Here is a 24973-nt window from a genome sequence, read left to right on the forward strand (position 1 = left end):
GTGGGAGATGAGGTTTGGGGAAGCTAAATTTTATACCTGCCACTCAAGGGTTCTGTCTAATTGAGTCAATTTCAAAGGCTAAAAAATACAAATATTCAAAATGCAAAAAAAAAAAACCTTGAAAATAACATTGTATTTCCAGTAGAAACTGATAGCAAGTATCCATGTTTTATAGAAGAACAGCTGACACATTGGAAACACACTGAAATGAAAATGGCTTAAGATCTGCAGGGGGATGGTAGGAATGAATGAATAAATTCCTGAATCTTTAATCCAGTTCGGTATGATAGACTTCTTGGATTCAGGGGAAATAAACTAGCCCTAAGAAAACCGTGAAGTAATGGATTTGCTTTTGGGGTCCCAATCCCTCAACTCCCTTGCCGTTATTCAGGCACTCCTAGGCCTATCTTCTTTCCACTTGCCTCTCTATGAAGTTGTATTTGCAAGAAAGAATCAATGACTTAAATACACGTATTTTTTTTAAAGATTTATTTATTTGAGGTGTGAGAGCATTTGTGCAAGGGTACATGCACTGGGCTGGGCGAGGGAGGAAAGGAGAGGGAAAAAGAGAATCCAAGCAGACTCTGCTTGAGTGTGAAGCCTAAAACAGGGGAGGGAGGCTGGATGCCAGGACCCTGTGATCAGCGCCTGAGCCAAAATCAAGAGTTTGGAACTCAAGTGACTGAACCACGCTGGTGTCCCTGAACACAGCTATTTCTGAAAAGGCTTAATATATGCTAGATTATATAATGTGGGGTTTCTTCTTGCTATCGTATTTTGATTTCATGATATTCTATGCTATTTTCCATTTAATAGAGGGTAATTCATTAAGTCAAAGGCATTAATATCTAATTACAGAATTTTAGGCATGAGTGATTCAGGTGGAAGGAGCTTTACTAAGGACAGAAGAACATTTCTTGCATTGTTAGAATGATACTATGATATTACTCAGCTTCTTTTGCCTATTCTAAAGCCAACCTTAGTTCTAGGTCTAGTTCAACCAGACTTCATACTCAATAATTTCACTCCCCTCCACCTAAGTGCTTTTGTCCCCTACATTTAAGAAAATTCCTGGATCACCTATCTCTCTGACATGATAATTTAAGGTGAGCATTTTTTTTAATTTAATTTATTTATTTGACAGAGACATAGACAGCAAAAGCAGGAACACAAGCAGGGAGAGTGGGTGAGGGAGAAGTAGGCTTCCCACGGAGCAGGGAGCCCGATGCGGGGCTCAGTCCCAGGACCCTGAGATCAAGAACTGAGCCAAAGTCAGACACTTCACAACTGAGCCACCCTGGTGCCCCTAAGGTGAGAAATTTAAAGGAACTAAAAGACTTAAAACAGCAATGATCGTTAGAAAGCAAAAAGGGTCAATAGTTGTTGACTCAGGCTTTCCCACCAGATGGTGTCTATAAGTTCCTATCTAGAAGACAGATGATAAATTGGCATGAAAATTTTTAGAAGACTGTAATAGTATTCCCAACTTCTTCAGTCAAAGATTATCAGAGATTTTCAAGAATTCAACATCTTGGGGCGCCTGGGTGGCTCGGTGGGTTGGGGCCTCTGCCTTCGGCTTAGGTCATGATCCCAGGGTCCTGGGATCGAGCCCCACGTTGGGCTCTCTGCTCAAAAGGGAGCCTGCTTTCTCCTCTCTCTCTCTCTCTGCCTGCCTCTCTGCCTACTTGTGATCTGTCAAATAAATAAATAAAATCTTTAAAAAAAAAAAAGAATTCAACATCTCGAGGAGTAACCCAAATTAAATAATTAGCTATTAAGTGCACCTGGGTGGCTCAATTGGTTAAGCATCTGCTTTCAGTTCAGGTCAGAATCCGGGAAACCTGAATAGAGCCCCACATCGGACTCTGTGCTTGGTGGGGAACCTGCTTCTCCCTCTCTCTCTGCCTGCCATTCCCCATGCTTGTGCTCTCTCTCTCTCTCTGTCAAATAAATAAATAAAATCTTAAAAAATAATTACCTATTAAGAAAAATTTTAGGAAAAGAGATGCAAATTAAGGATAAAGAACAGTGGACATTGGGCCTATGGTAAAAGACAAAAGCCGACTGGTAGATGAAAACCGGAAATGGAAGAGAAAAAAATGAACAGTAATTTTGATACAGAGGAAGTGATGGTAACTACAAACTAAATGCATGTCAAATTTTCATGTCTGTTACCAAGTTATATTGCTAAAGATACATTAGTTCCTGTTCCCTAACTCCTACTCCAATTCGCTGAAATTTCACTGACAGAGAAAAGTTTTCTGTACAAATAATCTCTTATTATCATTATTTTGTTTGGTTTTATTCTCCTGGAACAGCCGCCTATTCCCGAAAGTTACGCTTTTGGAAGAAAATCCTGTCTCACAATGAACTTAGATATAGTTATTTTCCCTCAGGTTTCCTTGATCTTGGTCTCCCAGGGGGAAAATTTATTTTTGAGGTGAAAATAAAACTTATTATGTACATGGAGCCAAAGACAATTGTGCTAAAATTATGAAAGACTTACTCTTATCTAGATTTCCCCCAAATGTGCTAGTAAATTACACCGAAGTATGAGAAAAATGCAAAAGGCATGTTCTAATGTTCCGTTTAAGGAAATTGGGTTAGACAGTATTTCCAAACACTAATGGAAGATATAAAAATCAGACACTGCTTAAAACGATAAAGTAAATAAGTTAAAAATAGAAAATCACTTTAGTTTTCTATTCATCTTGAGCAAAATGCCAAAGGAAGCCCACATCCTCAAGGATTAAATGTAAATTCTGGAGTGACTGGGTGGCTCAGTTGGTTTAGCTTCTGCCTTCGGTTCAGGTCATGACCCAGGGTCCTGGGATTGAGTCCTACATCAGGCTTCCTGCTCAGCGGGGAGTCTGCTTCTCCCTCAATCCCTCCCCCTACTCATGTTCTCTCTCTCTCTTTCAAATAAATAAAATCTTTTTAAAAAGGATTAAATGTAAATTTAAAGCTTTTGAATTTTTTCCAGGTGTAAAGGTGTGGGATTTGCTATTGCCACTTGCCCTTTTTGCATATGATCATGAGAGAAAAAGACAAATGTGGAAATTTTTTAAGCAGAACATAATTCATTTTATTAGCAAATGAGAACTAGTCATTAGTATACTAAATGGAGGGCTGGGTCATCATTCAGGAAACAGGCACACATGATGCACATTACCCTTGAAAGGGCCTTCTTATGATCTTGAAAGACGAAATAATTTGAAGAGTTGTTGGAAGCTAGGTAAGTGTTAAAGCTGGTGAAGCAGAACAGCCATTCCACCCAAAATAGGATAAAGTGGGTGATTAAATCAGAAAGTTTAGGGGTTGATAAATACTAAAACTGAACATGTGCACTGCAATTGAAATCAATGTTGGCGTGTAGCCTTTGGAATCAGACATTACTTTACGGCACATCTCATATTCAACGGAGTCCCTTTTTTGTGATTTCTTTAGAATCAAACCCCTCAGATTTACCTTCAAAGGGATGGGTTATCTTTAAAATGAAGGCTTTTCTATAAATAAATCCTATTAAAGTAGGCCCAAGACGAACATGTTCTATTCTCAAAGTTTATTCATATATATATCAAGCTGTGGCAAGAGCCCAGGGCATGTAAGAAACACAGATATATGCTCCTTAGGAAGTATTTTTCTTCTTTTGATTTCACCTAGCTGGTATGTCTACCTCTCCGATGAAGCAGAGGAGATATTTGTTTGAGGAGAAAGAACACAGTGGGAAGATGATGAGAGAAGGGTGGAGAACCATAGCTCCTCTCCATGAGCTAATTAGAAGGTTGAGCATTACCCACCACAGGTAAATTAGCCTAAAAAAAGATGGGAACTAGAAGTGTGGGAACTTAGACTCTCAGAGAGGGTCCTGCTGGTACTCCTGCTGTGTTAATGTTTAAACAAAGAATGTATTCAAGAGAAATTGCAAATTCTAGTAGGTACATTCATAGACCTTTTCTCTTTGTAACATTCTCTGGTCTGTTTTGGTCTATGATTGAATAAAGCAACAGCTTCAAACCACCGAGTTCCTCAACAACTGATGCATGTAGAGAAACTGCTCACTGAAGAGATGCCTCGGACATCTTCCTGCAACTCTGATACTTACAAACAGAGCCCACGTTTCTGGGGGCGGGGGAGGGAGGGAGAAGGTTATAAATTATATTTATGTGGAGTTGAACGAAGAGAAAGGTTAGGTTATTGAAGTATTTCATAACCATTTCTCTTTTCCCTTCTCACTTTCTCTCATACAGGCCCTCTGGGTGCTGGTTTCAAAGTGATGGGCCAGAGGGCAGTCAGCGAAGGACCCACTGTCCAAGCAAAGGCCTGTGATCCGGTGGAGAGAAAAACAAGATGCTCTGGCTGCCATTGAAGGGGGGACTCCACAGTGAGCATCGATCAAAGCAGACTTGTAGATGAAAGGCACAGAGCCTTAAACTGTCCTTAGTGGACGTAAGGTACCAAATTTTACTCTATTTCACATAATATTTTATTTTAAATTTTACATATAACTGTCCATAGGAGTTTTTCCACATCAGACATTATGTGGAAAATCTCTATTTTACATAACTCATCACAGGAGTTTTTCCACAGAAGACATTTTTCTATGCGTCAGTAATCACAGTGACGTGTGAAGTGGGACAGGAAGACTAGTACAGTCATATGCAAAAAAAAAAAAAAAAAAAACCCAACACTGCATTATTCTTAAGACAATTATGTCTGACTTAATTTAAATGTACAGATGAATCATGCAATTGTAGCTTTAACATTTTCAGGCCCTAAGAATATCCAGATAATGAAGCCCAAGGTGTTACTTAGGGGCAAGGTAGTTGGTAACGATAGTTAAAGGAGAGGCCACTGAAGAATCGTTCTTGGGCACATTCCTTACGCGTGTAGGTCTATTCTGCCTCTCTCTAATGCCATCTTGGACTGGGAAACCAGAGCAGCTGGCAGTGGTCAAAGGGCAATTCCATATTACTGTTTTCATGTCTCCCAAGCTAAAAATTAAAATAGGAGTCTCTTCCTACAATCACAGAGCAATTTTGGTTTTAGAAGAGAAAGGTGACATTGAAAAGTTCGAAATTTATGAGACGTCCCATTAGTGAAAATGAGAAAAGCTCTGTGTGTTTTGGAAACTTTCTAGATAGATGCAATTAGTTCATTCTAAAGAATGTCAAAATTTCCTTATAAAAAGGAAAAACATCACTGGTGTTTTCTTGTTGTTGTTGTTTTTTAACTGTTAATTTGAAAAATAAAACTTACTTTAAGGAAGAAATTATAAGAGAGCCCTTTTCTCTACTTGGCATAGTAATGTTTATATAACATATAAAGCAATGAAACATACAACATTCATTATATGTTTGGCTTAGCACACTATATTCCATTTTTCTGACCCAATATAATCAGACACCTAGTCTTACTCATGAAATCGAAACTGCATAAATTATATATTTCTCTTGATGAATCTCTTGATTCATCATCTGGAGTTGCCTCAAACAGCTTTAGAATTTAGTTATGACTTAATTATAGACATGGGGTGGTGGTGGGGCATAAAGTCATAGAGTAATAGCAATATATTTCTAAGGTTGTAAATTTATTGATGTAGCAAGTAACAATGGGTGCTACAAAAATCAAAATCTTATAGTAATGCTAAATGGTAAATCATCACAGAAGTCATATTTTTAAGAGTTAAACTTTGAACATAAGCTTATTATCTGCTAGATGTAATGTAGATGCATTCCTGTATCTAGAGGGCCCTTAACTTTTGAACTTCCTGACACTGAAGAAGCAGAAGCAGAAGCAGGAGAAGGAGAAGAAGAAGGAGAAGGAGAAGGAGAAGAAACCAAACCCCCCCCCCCAAAAAAATTTTCCTTGGAAAGAACATAAATTAAGATCCAAAAAATGTATTATTTAATGTTTTGCTTTATTAATATGTATATTGAATATTATGTCACATGTTTGTACTAAAATGCCATTTGAAATCAGTATTAAAATAATTATATAAAAGGAATACTTCTCTTAAGACATAAGGATGTAACGATATAAATAATTAATATATTTCTGAGACACTGCGATGACCTGCCTAGTCTTTATTTTTCTGCATATGTTCATCTTGACTTACTTCCTGGTTCTTAATTATAGCCACTAAAACATATATGTTTCCAATAAGGTAAAGGTGTCACCTACTGAAATTCAAGGAGATCCAAACGTATACCCTGTTCTTGATTTCATGTGATTGGCTGCCTAATATTAATTAATTAGACTGACTCGCCTTGAAATGACTTACTGTTTGAATTTTGTGGAAATCCAGGCAAGGAGGATGGACCGTTCATTCCAGGGAGTAGAACCGGAGGGAGGCTGGGGAGTCCTGGATAGGCTGCTGGCAGACTGATGCCATGGAGGGAACTGCTGTCCATCATGCTTGGCTGTGTTACCGCCAAGCCCAGCACATCCGAAGCTTTCTTTATACGGTCAAGTTCTTGCTGTGCCATCAGCTGTCGAACGGTGGTCGGAGCCAAGTAATCTTTCTCCCGATCAAGCTGGCTCCCAACAGTCTCCCTCACTTTTGAAATGTGCTGTTTGGAGAAAATATGATCTCTGATGGACAAACGGGCAGAGTACTTCACCCCGCAGAGGGTACACTCTGGCTTGGTGCCTTCTGTTCCACTTTGATTAATCATGAAAGGCTTCCCTATGTTAATTTTAAATTTCTTTTCCTTTGCCCTTGCATTTTGGAACCACACCTGGACCACGCGTTTGGGCAGACCGATCTCATTGCCTAGCATCTCACATTCTTGCATGGTTGGAGTTCGGTAGTCACTGAAGCAAGCCTTGAGAACCTTGAGCTGAAGGTTGCTCATCTGGGTTCTGAACCGCTTGTGACCTGGTCGATCATTGCTTTTGGATTTAAAGGGATTGCTGGATCCAAAGGGATTTGGTGAACTCGGGTCAGCGATGCTGGATGATTCACTGCGGTCAGCATTGTCATCTGGGTCGTCGGTGATATAAAAGCTTTGGTCGTGGTCACCGTCTTTATCGTTGAAATGTATGGAGGGGCTTGTGAGAGAGAAGAGAAATTTTTCATCGCAAACCTCTGTGGTGGGTGTGGTTGCGGGTTTTGGCAAAGTGTCGAGAGTTTTGGGCTCTTTAGGAGATAAAGCCGGCTTCACATCTCCAGAACTTCCCGTGGTGCTTTCCATCTCAGCATTGCCCTCATCGCCGGTGGTGGCGTCACTGATGGCCGTATTAATTGACGAAGTCTCATCAAAATCCGTCTTATTTTGATCGTATCCCGCCTCGGCAGGAGGGGCGTTTAAATTCTCTACATCCTCGGCACATTCTGCTTTAAAAGAAGAAGGGCTTAAGAGGTTCTTCGGCGAGAGCTCTGCTGTTTTACTAACAGGTGTTGACACTGTAGAAGCCAATTCATTCTCACTTGATAGATCAATTTTAGTTAACGGCAAAGACGGATAATCAAAGTAAATGTATTTCTGAGGGCTCTCTCCCCCATCTTCTGTTGATATCAAAGGGCTCGGCGGTAAGCTGTAACCTGCCTGCTTTCCTTCATTCCAGTGCCGAGAGCGAATGTGGCTTTCCAAGGCCGACTTGGCCTTGAACAGGGCTCGGCAAAAAGGACACCGTTTATGAGACTGGGCCGGGCCCACCGCCCGGAACTGGCCTTTCCTTTCTCGAGCTCGTGTGTTCTGGAACCAGACCTGCACGACTCTTTTCTTCAGCCCCACTTCCCGTGCGATGTGATCGAGCATTTTCCGGGTGGGATTGGAATCCAGCAAGTATTTCTCGTAGAGTATCTCTAGTTGTTCCGGGGTGATGGTGGTTCTCAGGCGTTTGTCGCGGTGCTGGTCTTCGCCACTGTTCCCCCCCTCCTTTTCACTGCACGCGTTGTCTTCCTTGTCGTCCAGTTTCCTCTTCAGGGAAGCGGCGACCGTCGTGGGCGTCGTGGTGTGCGAGGAACCGGTCTGAGGCGGCATTTGTGTGAGAGACCCGCTCAGCAGCTGTCCGGTCATCAGTGGGTTGTTGGGGTCGAATATCATGTAGGGCATATCCATGGGCCTTTCCAAGAACGGAGAGTGAAGGAATTGGTTTTGAGCAGCAAGGAAGTGCATGTGCTGGTGCTCCTGCCAGAGTTCCAGAGTCGGGAAGGCAACAGTACACTGATCACATTGGTATTGTAGTAACTGTGGAGGTAGACTGTTCTGGAGAGAAGTCATGGAAATCTGCAGTGGGCTGGAGGGGACCGGGGTCTGAGAGGCCGAGGGAGGTCTTCCGACGAGTTGGGGCTGTTTGGGTGGCGGGGGCTGCGGTGGGGCCACAGAGGCCTGTGGCGGTTCCGAGGAAGTCGATGCTGAGGGCAGGGCTGGTTTGGCGCCTTGGGAAGGGGGAGTGGGGTCACTCTGCTTTGGCTTTTCTGTGGGATAGTCAGGTTTGGGAGAGGTCTTCTCCAGTTCTGGTTTGGGTGATGGAATCAGGGGGGTGCTGGTCCCGGAGCCAGAGCTAGCCACGGGGACAGCGGCGCTCTTGACGGCCTCCGTCTGACCAGACACCGTGCAGTGCTTGTACACTACTTGGTCAGTGGCATCCATGGAGTCTTCGGTTTGGCTTTCATCTTGGGCATCATCGTCTTCATCCTTGTAACACTGCTTTTTCTGATGCGTGATCAAGTCAAAGATCCGGGGGAAAACCACATTGCACTTTTTACACTGGTACTGCATGTTGCTCGTGCGGATATACCGCTCGTTAGTGAGTTCTCTTTTTTCATTATCTTTCGTCTCCGCTTGATTCTCGTAGCTCTTCCGTGCTTTCTGGCGAGCGTTCTGGAACCACACGACAATAACCCGGGTGGGTAGGTTGAGAACCGTGGAGAGTTGCTCTATTTCATCATCTTTTGGGTAAGCGTTTGTGTCAAAAAAGTCTTGTAGAACCCGAAGCTGGTAGTCAGTAAATCTCGTTCTGGACGACCTTTTGCTGAAGGACGCATCTGATTTGTAATGTTCTAAAGAGGAGGGCTGTGGGTCGATTCTGATGTCTTCCAAAACAGTGATGGGAGGGTTACTGAAGTTGTACGGCGAGTCCTTATTCCTCTGCCGTTCCTTAAAAAGTGTATTTCGAAACCAGTGCTTGATGACCTTTTGGGAGAGGCCCGACTTCTCTGCCATTTCTTGGATCTGTTCTTCGCTCGGAGAGTTATTGATGTCAAAATAAGCCCTCAGGATTTTTAGCTGGTCATCTGTGATTCTTGTCCGTGGGCGTTTGAACTGAGAGTGCCTTAGGAAGTTGGGATCCAATCCGAGCTGCTGCTGGCAGAGCTGAGTGAGATCTGCAGAGAGAGTGTCCATCTGGGGCAGCTGCAGGGCGAGCTGGGGAGGAAGTGCAGGGTGCTGCACGGGCTGCATCATAATGGAAGGGAAGAGCGGAAGGTCAAGAGAAACAGGCAGCTGGACCTGCGGGGGAGCAGACGGGGGAGGCGGTGGGGGAGGAGGTGGGGGAGGAGGTGGCGGCGGTGGCGGCGGGGGTGTGGGTGGTGGCGCTTGCAGAGGAGTAGACACCGTGCTTGGGATTTTTACAGGACCCAAGGAGGAAGGCTGTGGAGGAGCCGGAGGCAGAGGGGGAGGTGGAGGTGGTGGAGGTGGCGTTTCTGGTGAAGATGGCGAAATCGGATAGAGCTTGTCATAGGCCTCCCTGTATTGCCGAGCAAATTTCTCTAGCGCTCCATATGGAAAAAACTGCCCGTGGACATGTTCTTGGTGACTCTTTAGGATAAGCACATTGGAAAACAATTTACCACATGTTCCGCATTCCAGTTTATCAGTGTTTTCACCTTCGCCACTTTTGCCCTTCTTCTGGACCTTCTGCCTGTTTTCGTTATACTGAATGACCAGTTCAAAACCAAAGTTTTCCAGTAAAGCCTTGGCTGCGTTTCCTCTGGCCCCCGAAGCTATTCGGGGTGGCGGGATGCAGTGTTCCAAGGATTTTTGCTTCTTCATGTCTTTGCCTTCTTTGAGTCCTTCACCTTCGCTTGTATATTCTTGCTTTGGCTTTTCTTGCTTTTCTGCAATCTCTTCTGCCTCCTTGTAAGATGGCACGTCCTTCAGGATGGGGCAGTCGGCACCGGCCATGTTCGTTTGCTCTTGTTTCAGTAACTTGCTTGGCCCCTGCTGCTGGGGCTGCTGCTGGGGCTGCTGCTGGGGCTGCTTCTGGGGCTGCAGCGGGGGCTGGGCGGCCTGGTACTGTTGTGCTTGTTGCTGTAGTAATTGGAGTTGAGTCTGGCCAACGTGATGCTGGGTTTGAATCTGCTGCTTCAGGTCTTCAAGCAAAGATCCAGCCATTCCCGTCATGCCGGGCATACCGAACGTGGCCGAGCCCGGCAAGCCCAGATCCGGCCCCAAGCTGAACTCCGTCCCGGGGATGTAGAACGGAAAGAGAAATTGAGGCTGCTGGAACTGCAACAGTGCTTCCGGGGTCACGGGGAAATGAGGCAGAAAGGCTGGGTTTAGGAACTGAGGCTGAAAGAATGCAGCTTGCTGCTGTAACTCGTGCTGGAGTTGCATCTGGATTTGTGCTGGTGACTGCAGTGGGTGATGTGGAGGCTGAGCAGAGATTAATTCCGGACTTTGCTTTTTATTTAATTCTTTGGCATCTAAGTGGGTATCCTTGCTGCTGACTGTCGCTAAACTCATGGAATCTAGCATCCCCTGGCCAGGACTACTGTTGGCTGCCAGGCTGTGCCCACCGGCCACGTGGCCGCTGGGCTCCAGCTTGGCAGCCCGCGCCTTGGTCTGGTGGAGCACGGACCTCATGTGGATTTCCAAGGTCGAGCTTTGGCTGTACGCAACGTTGCAGATGCTGCACTTGTAGGGTTTGTTGTCTGTGCTGCTGTTGGTTTCTTGAGGAACAGGACTGGAGGCTTCCTGAAGAACCTTCTTCAACTTATGCAGATGGGAAACTGAATTATAATGGACCAGGAGAATGTTTTTTTGGGTGAACGACTCTTTACACACTGTACATTTATATGGGCGTGACGGGTCGAGGAATTTTTCCATCGTAAAATTTGGCCCTTTTCTGAAAGGTAAGGTCCGCTTTGGTTCAGAGCCCATGTCGTCTGGAATAGAGCTACTATCGCTTCCTACAGGACTTGCCTTCCCTTCGTGGTCCACCTCATACTCTCTCTCCATTTCCTGCTCTAGGGCGTGGTCGTCCTGCGCCATAGTTTCACTCTCCGCCCAGAGTTCGCCATTCACGGGCAAGGAGGCGTACAGCTGTTGAAGTTCAGTTTCACTCAGTTCGGGGTGGCCTGCTTCCAAGTGTTTTTTTAAAGCCTGGAATGTACGGAAACTACGCTGGCAGAGGTTACACATCGTTGCGGCCCGAATCGCGTGGTACTGGGAATGTATCTGAAGCTTCTGCATAGTCTTAAAAGCCAGGCTGCAGTGGTTACAGCGATACTTATAAACATGGCGGTCCGACACAGAGAGGGGTTGCCTTTTTTGCTGCTCGCTTAGCTGATCCTGTAGTGCGTCAGGCAGTTTCACATCCTTACTGCTGTTTTTATTCCATTCTGATACTTCCATGGGTTCTTTAGCTGGTTTCTGCTCCTCACTCTTTATTTCCACGCTAGCCTTTGAATCATCAAGACCTGCTGTACTTTTGTCATCCACCGGACTTTCGCCTGTGTACAAGAAAGCACAAATATGTCACTTACAGGAAGAGACCCTACTGCTTAAATGCCAATAAATAGAGTAAGTAGGAACTTCTAAAGATTTCCACTTAATCCATTCCTTTTTTCTTTTTTTTTTTTTTTAGCAGGCTCCATGCCCAGAGTGGAGCCCCATACGAGACTTGAAGTCACGACCTGAGATCAAGAGTCAGACACTTAACTGGCTGAGCCACTCAGATGCCCCTAATTGAGTCTTTGAAGAAATACTTATCGAGCAACTACTATGTGCCAACCACTATACTGGGTACTGGGGAATGTAAAGGTGAATAAGAAATCACCCCTGACCTCCAGGAATTCCAGGATCAGCAAAAAAGCAAGTGCAAAGTAGTTATAGTACGTTGCCATCAGCATACCAAGGGCCATGACCTCAGCGTTCAGGAATTAGAACACACAGAATATTCTTGGTCCTCGACACTTAGTTCTCCTAAGAGCAGTTACAGATAACCAGATACTAAATGTGCTTTGGAAAATGTAGCTCTTGAAAACAACACAGTTTTTTTTGTTGTTGTTTTGTTTTTCCCCCTCTATGCTTTAAAAAAAAAAAAAAAGGCAAAAAAACTTTGATAGTATTAATCCTGGAACATCACCACACACGCGAGCCCCCTAAACGTGTTTTCCGCACATCCTGTGCCCAGGCTGCCATACCTGAATATTTCCCAGATCCCTCAGCTGTGATGGCTGCAGGTGTGTCCCGCTCCGACTTCTCAGAGGCAGCCGCTGGCAGGAGCAAACTGTTGGGCATCATCACATCAGGCACAGGCACCTGTGAGAATCAAAGGGGTTTATGTCACAGGGAGCCCAGAAATCAGACTCCACCATATCTGTCACTGACCAGTAGCCTATCCCACTTCCTTTTTTCCAAAAGAAAGCGGGGGCCTTTTATGGATCTTCCCGGCCAAGGTTATCCTTTCAAATATCAGATCAATGCTGTTGCAATGCTGTTTTCCTTTCTTTTTTAAAAAATATGATTTAAAGGTTTTTGTCGGCCTATTTCTTTTATATAATGATAACCGGGAAAGTTTCAAACTCAACTTGCCCACATGAATCATTTAAATAACATTACAGATATAGATGTAAGACAGTAAAACACGCTACTGAATGAGCTCTGCCTTGTATCGTATTTTCTTTCTCCGTAAGCAAAAGAGATGACATATAAATGGGCCTTGGTTGTGATTTCTAGAGCACAGTCTATAAGAGAGCTTTAAGTAGGCAGAAAAAATACATTTCTCAACCAGTAATTACAGATGTCGTGTTGATACTTTTAGAGGGATCCCATCACACCCGAGGCAACATTTGGGCTCCTTACTGTCATCAGTAACTTCTCCACACAGTCCGGAGACACGCTGTGCAAATGTGTCAGGTGCAGCTGGAGGTGCATTTTGTTGCTGAGGACATCCTGGCAGAGGGGACAGCAGATGACGGGCTGCACCGAGTGCTGGGACAGGACGTGCATCTGGATACGACTTTGGTCCCTACTATTGTAGTTACAATAAGGACACTGAAAGAACTGGAGAATATGGAATAAACATGGCCACTGTTAGTGGATGGCCTCGGAGGACTTCAGAACACAGAAATAACACCAAGAGTTGACGACATCGCTGATCACAATGTCTACATATGTTTCAAACAGCATGAACTCATTTGGGTCTCTAAAACTATCAGGAGTGATAATAATAACAACAACAACAACAATAATAATAATAATAAAACAAGTTTACACAGCAAAGAAAAAACATTTTTACCTGTTCGTGACAGAATTTATTGTCCTCTGTAGGTTTTGATCTTTTGGTTGCAACATCCTCTTCTTTCGCCAGCAGGAGTGGCTGGGTCCCCCCTCCCACACTGACTTTTAGCTCCTTTTCTGGTGTGATTATTCCTGATTCCCAAAAAAGAATAGAACACCTCAATTTTAAAAGACTCACAACATCAAATGCCGGAAAACTGTATGTTTTTTTTTGAATAGCTCTGACTCCAAATCCACTGAATCATAAAAATGACTGGACAAACACTTTCAAATGATGTGAATCTCAAAAGGCAAAAAGCACACTTCTTTTTATCTACTAAGTGGGCTTTATAAATATATTTTAAAATGTACTCCTGTCTCATGTTTAGATAACCCTAGGTGACCTTGAAAGATTCATCCATAACACATGCTCTCTGGCGTCTCAGAATGCCTTTATCACATTAATGCTAATCTACTCCCATTCAGAAAAGCTAACTTAGAAAAGAGTTACTTTTACTAATGTTTAATTACTTATCTGTTTACTGAAATTCTTGGATGCTGAGCACATTTCAAAATACCAAGAAGAACTAACTAGTTACTCTCTAGAAATGAAAATCATATTTTTATGTGGTGAATATAGGATTTAAAAATTTTACTACACATTCTGTATCTGAAGCTGCTTTTTGTGATTTGCACTTTATTTTAGATATTTCAGCAGCTGGCTATACACATAACATTATGGTTCAAATCTCAAGAAAACAACTGTTTTATGAGGTTAATCCGAATATTCGGTGTTAAAGACGGTTTAGAATTTTGCCTAGATGAGCAATGTCACGTGCAGGAGCATCACACGCGTCAAAGAAAAGAGTGCAATTCTAATTTCCTAATCTAACAGAAAATTCTTTCCAGCATCAATTTTCCCGATAATCTCCTCTGTGAGGCTGGATATTACAGCGACATTGGGTAGGCATGTCACATACATCTCACAACAAACACAAAACCTCATTTACCATCCATTCCAATCTCATCATAGCGCAGCATCATCTGACCTTTTTTCTGCTGTTTATTATGAGTATTTCTAATTTTAACTTTCAATTTTCACCATCTTCCAGTCAATTTGCAACTAAATTATTTCCAGGGTGAGGACACTATCACTGGACAACTGGGTGCAAATACATCTTGAAATGCAATGAAGCTAAACCATTGATTGCTATCAGACCCCGCGTAAATATAGAGTCTAGGCATAATCTGATTGTATGCTGTGCATGAAGATTTATCTTGATTTTTTTTCAATCCACATACGGTTCATATAAATGAACAAATTGCACCTTATTGCAAAATAACCCAGTTTTAATTTAAAAATAAGGTCAAGGATGTTATGGAAACAAAGTAAAAATGAACCAAAAAGTAATATTCTTTTTCTGTCCTGAAGAGAGATGCCTGTTTTCTACCATATAAATAATTTTAGGAATTTTAAATTCAGAAAGAAATTTAAAAGTAAGAGTGGCTCTGAGGATACCAAAACTAAAATAGGATTTTAATGACACAACGACAATAACTTCATCCCCTTGAGGTCTGTGGTAGGTACAGAATTAGTGCTATGCTTTCAACAAATTATACTGCTATTGGTTTTTGGAGTTAGAAACACTAGATTTTATTTGAATTAGTACACTTGTCCTATATATACACATGCCTTGGAGAAATTTAGATTCTTTGTAAATATTTGAAAAAATAGTTTATCATATTTGTATTTGAATGAACTTAAATTTAAGACAGACTGAAGAATTTCATTACATTGATTAAACAATATCCAAGTATTTGATATCCAAGATAGGTCAAAACAGGAATGTGTATCTCATACTTAATTCTGGTGTCAAAAACTGTGTTTTTTCTTCTCAAAACAAAACATCCTTTGGTTGCTATTGTCTTAAACATGTTAAAAATAAACATTTAGGGGGCACATGGGTGGCTCAGTTGGTTAAGCAGCTGCCTTCAGCTCAGGTCATGATCCCAGGGTCCTGGGATCAAGCCCCGCATCGGGCTCCCTGCTCAGTGGAGAGCCTGTTTCTCCCTCTCCCTCTGCCTGCTGCTCTGCCTACTCTGCTCCCTCTCTATCTCTCTGTCAAATAAATAAATGAAATCTAAAAAAAAAAAAACCAACACAAATTGATTTAAATAAATAAATATATAAATAAACATTTAGGAAGATAATATGCCATACAGTATTCTGCAAATAAAATTTACTCCCTATGGTGTCAGAAAAGTTCTATAAAATGATTGTCATTTAAAGCAGCCAATGCCTATTACTTTTCCCTGTGAAACTGAAAGATTTTTCTTAAAAAGTTCTCCATTAATGCGTAAGAGTATGTTCCCTTAAGAGAATAATACAATGTCATATCCCCTTATCATTCTTTTGTGTACATGGTAGAATTAGACATGACCAAATAATAAGTCGGTCCAATTCCCTATGCCATCAAAAACTGTCACACACAAGTTAAAAGATCATTTCCATGACTCTGGTTGCTTGTAGGCCCTAAGGAACATCAGATATAGAATAAACTTTCCATAAACTTCTAAACCTATTAAATTTATAGTCTTATTTTCATAAGCATAGGTATTCTAATGTTGGTACTGTAAAGGAACAAAAAACATTGCTTTTGAGGTTTGAAACATTTTATTAAGACTATGCTACAGATTAGTGTAAATATTTGGTCTAATTAACCCATATTCTTATTTTTACCCTTATTAATGTTCATCAACAATACACTTCTTTTTTAATTTAGTGACCTTCCACATTGTATCAAGGAAGTAAAGAGTTCAAGTTTAGGATCATTATTTCATGGCCACTGCCGTGACTGTTGGCTGTAGTATTCTACCCAATATGTGTGTCAACTTCAATATATTTTGGCTATTAACTTCATTAATTAAATCATGATCTTAATGCAAGCTAGGGGCTTTCTAAAGACCACCTTACTTTGAATTAAAAAGAAGTTATGAACAAGTGCTAGATCCTCCCTTCCCATCACCCCCCAAACCACTCAATTGTAGTTAAGCACCAGGAAACAGATGCCATTGATAAGAAGAAGCAGAGAAACCTGAGATGCAATAACATAACAAAAACAGACTCTTAAAGATAAGGTAGGTCATCAGAACTTTTTGGAAAGATGATGGAAGTTACATTTTATGCACCCATGCCTTTCTAATACTCAGCGGGGTGCTATCTCAAGGATTATGGCCTACCCAATAAATTATAGGGCATCAATTCTGGATCTTTTCCTGAACTGTCTTATCCCAGAAATACATTAAATAAGGGCCTGTCAATTTTGGAAGGTTTTGATTAAGTTTTCTGATTACTCGTAGTTTATGACTGCAACTTTATTTGGAGTAAACCCTGTTTGTTACCCTAGACAAAATTTTGAAATAAGATCACAATTCATTTTGTGCTATTAAGACCTCTGATGTTCTCAAAAAACATTGCCATTTTAATGCATTTTAACTAAAAAATGAAATCTAATTACAAATAAGCACTGCCAAATAGATGAGCCAATGATTATTTGTCAGTTATGGGATTATTTAGCTTGCATGAGACTGCTAATATAAAAATGACATAATTCATTTCAGTTCAGATGCTGCTACTTAATACTTTCCAATCCCTAAAAAGGTGGTAAGGTGGTAAGGTGGTTTATACTCATAATAAGTGAGGAAAATCCAATAACACATATGTACTCAAAGCAACTCTGGGGGAAAAAAAATGAAACAAAAAAACTGAGTTACTATCTATCCATCAATGTATTTGATAAAGTTTGAATACTATAAAACTTGAATATAACAGGGGATGTTATTCAACTATAAATAATTCTAAATTATAATTACTGGTACAGTATTCTTTCTAATGAGACTAGAATGAAAGGATAATTTTAATTGCAATAATGAAGGTTAATTTCCATCTTTGCTCGTGTTTACTCCCTTATTAAAAAGTGGTCCCCTTAGCCATGGCAGAGACATATTACATTTTCAATGCAAATGTATTAATCTGGATAAACTCTATATTAATTCTTGTACTGCACAGAGCTATAATTTGGATTATAATTAATCTAAAGTGGCACTAGATTTAAATGACAATATAAATGAGGCATTAGGAGGCTTTTCCATTATGAATGAATATTCAACAAATATAACTTGCATATTGCCAAGTCTCATTTTGAAAGCCGCAGTCCTAGAGATTAATGTCAGCAACCCAGCACAACAGCTTACACAAACACAGTCTTCCTAACGTGTGTTAATTCCTTTCTGTCTAAAAAAATTCTATGTTGACGTGGGGTCACACTGTTTTCCCATCCAACACTTTAGAAAGGTGGTTAACATAGGAGTTTGCTAGTATTTTTTGACATTTATAACTGACATAAGAATGAACAGCATAGATATAAGTGGTTATTCAATCATTAGAAATATTTATAAGGAAAAAAATCCACATAATAATTATTTCACCTAATCAGATTCAATTTAGAAAGTGGAAAACTTTGTTAAAAGTTCATGGTAGGGATGCCTGGGTGGCTCAGTCGGTTAAGCGTGTGCCTTCAGCTCAGGTCATGATGCCAGGTCCTGGGATGAAGTCCCACATCAGGCTCCTTGCTCAGCTGGAAGCCTGCTTCTTCCTCTACCTCTGCCTGCCTGTGCGCATGCTCTCTTTCTCTCTCTCTCTCTCTCTCTCTCTCTCTTTCCTACAAATAAATAAATAAAATCTTAAAAAGAAAAAAAAGTTCGTGGTAGTTGTCAGTAACAAGAGTCATTTTGAAGTCTAGGAGGTTTCAAGGCTAAATATTTGCATCTTAGTAACTGGTTTGAGTTGGTGCATAAATCCCATTTTCATTTCTATAGATACACCTGGGGAGACATTTCTGCATTAATAAAGAATTGTTTTCACCAACTAACATTACACAATGCTCTGTATTCTCTCAGAAGCTCAATCCTGCCTAGATGGTACAATTAGGCACCCAAGAAAGCACATAACTCATCAGGCCATTAGGGAGTGATGGAGCCCATTATTTATACAGAGTGGTAAACCGTGCTTGTGGAGATAGAGTCCTTGCGTTGTGCTATGTTCCAAATAAGACTTCTTCCTCAATGGTAAGATTGGATCCATTTTCAAGAGATTCCCAGAATGCATTCTTTGGAAGACATGAGATATTTAAAACCAAGCGTAAGGTCATATGCCTAAAATATTACATAAGCATTTATTTAATTAACATTAATGTGCTACCTGGGTGTTTTACATGTTCCTTTAAAGAATGAGAGGGACGTGCTTTGCAATGTCTTTCGGTACAACTGTGAGAAGGACACCAATGAATGCAGACGGAAGCCTGCCCTCCATGAAGTAGTCAAGCAGCTAGGCTTGATGAGGTCCATCCAAGAGAATGAATAAACCGATCACCTTGCGATTCCCAATTATCTTCAGATGAGGTTTAGATGGCACTACCCTTGACCTTAACTGCTCACTAGGTATTTTAAGTCCCTTGTAGTAACCTCAGGAACCAGTTTACTAATGTACAGCCATGGTGTCTTTTTTACATTGCTTTAGGTTCCATACCAACCTTAGGTCCTCTTTGTTTAAACCCAATGAGGATCGTATGTTAGCCACTATATCCTAGATGTAAATTTCAGTGGCGCCTTCTCACTGGACTCCTGAGAGAAACGTAGTGTTGAGTGATGTGGGCCAGGGAGCAGAGAGGCCCTTCAAATAATTTTTGAAGGGAATGCAACACTACATATGCAAAGACCGAATGACAAATATGGGATAATTCAGGTTTAAACAAACTTGCATGTAAAAATGATACTTTTGCACAACCCAATGTCTTCATAGTGAAAACAAGCTTCTTTCTATGCAGCTGTCACTGGAATTCAAGGAAAAGATAGATGAGCACCTGAAACTAATAGGCTTGAACCCGTTTCAGCACTTCTTCTGCTTCAATGAGTCCAACATAATAAAACTAGGTATAGCGTGCAGCAAAAGTAGCCAATGTAATATTTATTGCGACCATAGATTTCCATCTCATACATACAAAGCATGGATGAAGTCATATATTTGCCAAATCAAACACAGAAAAAGCCTTAGGTATCCACACCAGATGCTGGCCTAGGGTTTGTTTGTGCACAAGTAAATGTCATGACACGAAGGTTTGTTTTCAAAGACAGTAGCTTTCATTACTGGGATTTGTCTATTCTAGAAGATCAAAATTACCCAGCACCTAATCCCTTTTCAATGATATTTCCTCTTTCTTAGGCTGAATCATCTGTAAACTTTTCCACTGGATTTTGTTTGAAATGCCTCAAATAGATGCCCTTAAAAAGAGCAAATTCCTGAGTGTAGGTTGTAAAAAAGCAAGGAAAAATAACATTTATTTTTAGGGTTACATGGTTTGGGGGGGTGCATGTGACTGAATGAGAAAATTCAAGTGATATCTAATCCTGTGCTTATGAAAAATTAATATGCCATCAGAGGACTCACAAGTATCGCTAAGATTAATGAAAGGCGCTTAAAAAATTACAAGCACACAAACTGATTTGATTAAAAAATAATCTCGCTGGTCGTCCTGTAATATTCTTCAACTTATCCACATCTATTCTGTCAGATGGTTATGATTAAAAATAGGTCAATGGGAGGCTACTGATAGAAATCACATGCAAAATGCACATGCAATGAATAGTAGTGGGAATGTTCAGGCAGTTTAACATGAATAAAAGCTTTTAATAAGCTTTGGTGGGGGTGACGGAAGGGCTGATTGCAAGGCATGGGGTGGAGGAAAGAAAGGTGAAGGATGCTAGCGTCTTACCAGAATCTTTATTCAAGTTTTTGCCTTCACTATTGTCTCTCTCACTTGTGTCTTTCTCCTCCTCCTCGGCTACTGCTGCTGGCTTAGCAGCTCCTTCTGCCTCCTCACTTTGTTCTTCTGTTAAGGAAAGGAGACCAGTTAGTAGGCTTGAAAACCCCATAAGGATGCCCACTAAAATAAACGTGACCATTTAAAAACCGTGCTGTTTATGAATCATCTGCAGACCTTCTACTCTGAAGAAAGAACATAAATTTATTCGCAGGTCTCTATTAGAAGACCGGACCAACGCAAATTGTCATCTACAGTAACTTCTTTTACATCCATTGAAAAAAATGTGCCTGCCCTAAATTAAAAGAAAAGAAATCATTTTCAGGACAGGTTAAGCTAGAAAAGGTTTAAGAGGAGGTATAAGGCAATTCTGTCATTTTACTAGTAGAAACTTCTAAGCTACATGGACCTACTGTTCCACGGACTTGGACAGATGACAGAGCAAACCAAACTCTTGGAAAAAATTCTTGGCGAAATAACATGAACTTGACGGGTTAAATACAAGACAGGTGCTACTCCTGCCTTTGGTCCCCAGACCCCAGGGGCATTTTTTTGGTATTTGTCTGAGTAGGATCTCAAAACTTCAGTTACATTGGGGTGTGCGTGCGTGCACGTGTGTGTATGTGTGTGTGTGTGTGTGTTCTGCAGGGGGAGCCATACAGGGCACAGGACAACATAAGAAGGTATACTTCTTCTAGGACAACCCCATCACCCCACACCTCATTCACGGGTTCACACCAGCTAGATTACATGGAAATCCTCATAGTAACCCAACCCTATTTAATTATTCCGTAAATCTTAGCCATGCCGCTGCTGGTGGATTAATCTGTTTATGCAGTTAGCCTCTATGCTGGGTCTGTGTAGCACTAATCCGTGAAAGGCCCACTGTTCTCTTTCATCCTGTGATCATTTGTCTCTCACTGTGCTGATGTCACATTTTAATGAATTTTTAGCAATCTGAGTAATGCCAGATAACCAGACTCACAACTTCCCACAGCATGGCATGCTGTTTTCATTGCAGCACAAAAAATAAAAATCATATTCCCCTGTTCAGGTAGGAATTACATAAATTAGGAGAAGAAGGTAAAATGGGATTTGAAGCATCAGGCTGCTCAATTTCATAAAATCTTTAATGACCATATAAATTAACCCTGGAAAGGCAAAAGGTCATCGACACACATTTGCATACACTCTTCTATTTGCTTTTGATAAGCAGAGCTTTTATGCAGAGAACATGATACAATTAACCCTTCAATAACCATACAAAACGCTGCTACGGACATTTTAAGTGTCAAGCATTAACTGAAAATTACACACTGCATAAAATTTTCATTGCAAATGCTATAGTGATTGAAAGGGGAAATCGTGGCCCTCTCCACACCCCATGTTTTATTAATAACATTCTGACAGCAGAATGAAATATCCACTGTCATATGTAGCAGCTGAGCACAAAAAAAAAAAAATTGCTATTTAGTGCCTCGCTTGCCAGCCCCGCTCTGCAACTGTGTGAGCAGGAAACAACGGAAGGGGGCAGTTCTGGGCTCGATGGGGGAAACAAGAACATTACTTGAAATAAGAGTTTGTTTCAACTGTGAGTCTTCAAAGGCACCATACAAATCCATTTATTCCATATTTGCACTTTGCCACTGCACAAAGGCAGAGCCGAGGTCCGTGGTGGAGGGGGTCAGTCATCTGAGGGCTTTGGGGGAAGCTTCCCTTTCAGGCAAATACCTGTGAAATTTTTACTTTAAGAGGAGAGAATCAACACTTCTTAAGGCTCTAGCCTGCCTTCACCCCGTCAGTGATAATTACTGATCAAACACAGGCTCCCTGGTCCCGGCAGGAGCCAGCCTGGGTGGGGACCGTGGCCGGCTTGGTCTGGGCGGCTGGAAGGCTGAGGTCACGACTGGATTGGGCTGTTTCCCTGCCAAGTCCACACATGTGACGTGACATCCAGTGTCAAGCCTTCTACCTACGACAGCCCATGGCAATTACTTTTCAACTCATCCTGCGTACGGGATGCAAGAGTCCTTTGAGTAGATTTACTGGCCTTTTCCCCCAGGGCTGGAAAAGGAAGTGTGAGAGTGCTGCTGAGTGTCCTTATCTTGAGGGAACATAAAATTGTAAGGGCTATCGCGACTCACATTAATAAAACACAGTGCATCAGGAGAAGAAAACAAAAATTATGAAGGTACTAAAAGACAAAACTACAGTATAATCTGGGTCTCGTCACACACTTTTTTGCAGGGTCTTCCTCATTTTCCAGTACGCGTTTTAAGTGTGAGAGAAATTCCCAGACATGTTCTTCTATACATCACTGCGGTGTCTGACCTCAGCCTGACCCTGGCAACAGTTTGAGAAATCTGAATGTGAACAAAGACTCTGTGTCAGCAGCAGGGAAAGATTGTGGCGTAGACTCTCCCCATCAACTTAATCGCAAACAGCAGTTCTGAGGCCATAACTTTGCTTGGCTCTTCCAAGCCACAACTCATAACCTCTAGAGGTGGATTTGCCCGCACTGCCTCTGTTCCTGTGACTTTTTCCCCCTCTCTCTTTTCTGGTTCTTCCTTTGAAGTAGGCAGGCAATTAGCTCTAATGCTCAAGCAATTCAGGCTTGTTTTGTGGTTTGGAAGGCGTAAGCTGTTTATTACAGGTAGGCTCTTTGGAGCCATAGAACTTTGCAAATTTTTAATCATGCAAAAAATAATCAAAGGGTAACTTATATACACCATAAAGTTTCATACAAGGCAGAAAAAAAAAAGCTCACTTTCATTCTTAAAGAAAACTTTTAAAAGAAATTTGACATTCATTTTATAAAGAGACTTTAGAGTTGAGAGTATTGAGGAGAAACAGCTTTCCAGGAAAACCGTAGGTTGGATTTGGGGTTAAAGGAAGGGGTGTCTACATTCTAATTTTCAAAACCACATTTCCTCAACTGTAAAATGCCATAAAATGTAAGGCGCTTTATCAAAAAAAAATATATATGTATATAATTAAGGTATTACTATGTAATATGTATTAAAGGAATGCCTTAAAACAAAGGAAAATTCCATAAAATTCCACCCTACAAAGCTGCAAAATAAAGACACTAAGTTACATAAAATTCCAAAATAAAGATGCTAAAGCAGTTTTCATTTTCATCAATAGGATTTTTCACTAATATATACAACAGTAACATTTCATAATACTGTTATATTCATAATATATGTATTTTAATTATGCTTTTGCTTTATGAGATATAAAAAATATAGTATTTATTTATATGCTAAACATTATGGCCTGAATGTACTTAAGCTTAAAATGTGCATTAGGGTCCTGTAAGACTTCCCAATTTTCAAATAAATGATAATACATTTTATTTTTAAATGTTTCAAAATGCTACTGTACTCTTATATTATACAGGTGTGTTACAGTAACTTCCCCTAGCATTTTTATCACACCTAACATAATGATCTTATGTTACACTGCACATACACATAATCTATATTTAAAAGAGGTTTTTGAGTGAGTAGTTTAGAATACTTCCACTGGAATAATAAAAAATAATTGGAAAATGACTATTAATTTCTTCTATAAAATTATACAATTTCTAAGCAAATCTACTTCAGTAACAGCCCTCTGATCTAAGCACCAGCCAACTGTGCTTGGTTCCCATTGCTTTATTTTACAATTGTGTTTGGGAGCCCTCTGAGCTAAGGAAAACACTGCATACTTTTTAAGCCCATGGAGTAATCATGTAAAGAAGAAACAGAGAATAATAAACATTTTCTATATTAGTTTTAATTTTAGACATTGAGCCTCTACTCTAGACACCTGGCTTGTAAGGATTCTTTCCTGAACTCCTCCATTGTCTCTCTGTACAGACCCACTCCATCCAAATCTATCCTCCATCTGATCTACTTACAACCGACTTTTCCCTTAAAACCTTCGAGTGATACCCATCACTTACAAAGAAAAAGCTCTGTCTTCTGTACCTGGCAAGAATACCTCCAAGACACCCGGTCCTTGTTTCCCACCGCAGTGCTTCCTACTTCACTTAGAATCATATACCAACTTCTTACACTGGTTGAAATCACCAGGCCTTTGTCTGCCTTTCTGGCTACACCTTATCCTCTTCAACTACTCATTCACTAACCTCTCTTCAGAGATATTAGCCTTCTTTGTCTTGCTGGAACATCACCAACTTCCTAGAACCAGCTCTACCCAAAAGGCATTTCCCCAGACTCGTGTAATTGGCTCCTTTTCATTAGTTAGGACTCAGCTGACCTGTCATTTCCTCAGAGAACTTCTCTGACCACTGCCTCTAAGGATGTTCAACACCTGTGGGATTCTCAGACTTTAGTAGGAATCACATCACCTGGGGCTTGTTGACTACAGATTGCCAGGCCCCATCCTCATGGCTTCTGATTCTATAAATGGAGGACGGGGACCAGGAACGTGCGTTCTTACAATTCCCAGGTTGTGCTGATGCTGCTCAGAGGGCAGCCACACTTTGAGGAACTCTGCTCTAACACATTCTCTCTTTTGCTTCCTCCATTACACTGCAATCTGGATAGAACTTCTTTATTTGTATAGAACTATTGTCGAAAAAAAGGAGAAAAGTCATCTGTCTTACTCATGACTGACGCCCAACAGTCCCTA

General features: G+C 41.0%; 1 protein-coding gene across 1 annotated transcript in view; it reads right to left on the reverse strand.

Moving 5' to 3' along the window:
* LOC111156834 (zinc finger homeobox 4) overlaps positions 1–24973 on the reverse strand; it is a 155237-nt gene that overhangs the window by 3989 nt on the left and 126275 nt on the right. The window contains exons 5-9 of the mRNA XM_022517931.1: positions 20285–20401; positions 13474–13607; positions 13038–13238; positions 12377–12494; positions 6284–11683 (exon numbers count right to left, since the gene is read on the reverse strand). Of these exons, the coding sequence (XP_022373639.1) occupies positions 6284–11683; positions 12377–12494; positions 13038–13238; positions 13474–13607; positions 20285–20401 (5970 nt within the window). The remainder of the gene's footprint in view (positions 1–6283; positions 11684–12376; positions 12495–13037; positions 13239–13473; positions 13608–20284; positions 20402–24973) is intronic.

The sequence above is a fragment of the Enhydra lutris genome, unplaced genomic scaffold (genome assembly GCF_002288905.1).
Source record: "Enhydra lutris kenyoni isolate GAN:26980312 unplaced genomic scaffold, ASM228890v2 scaffoldscaffold49, whole genome shotgun sequence".
NCBI lineage: Eukaryota > Metazoa > Chordata > Mammalia > Carnivora > Mustelidae > Enhydra > Enhydra lutris.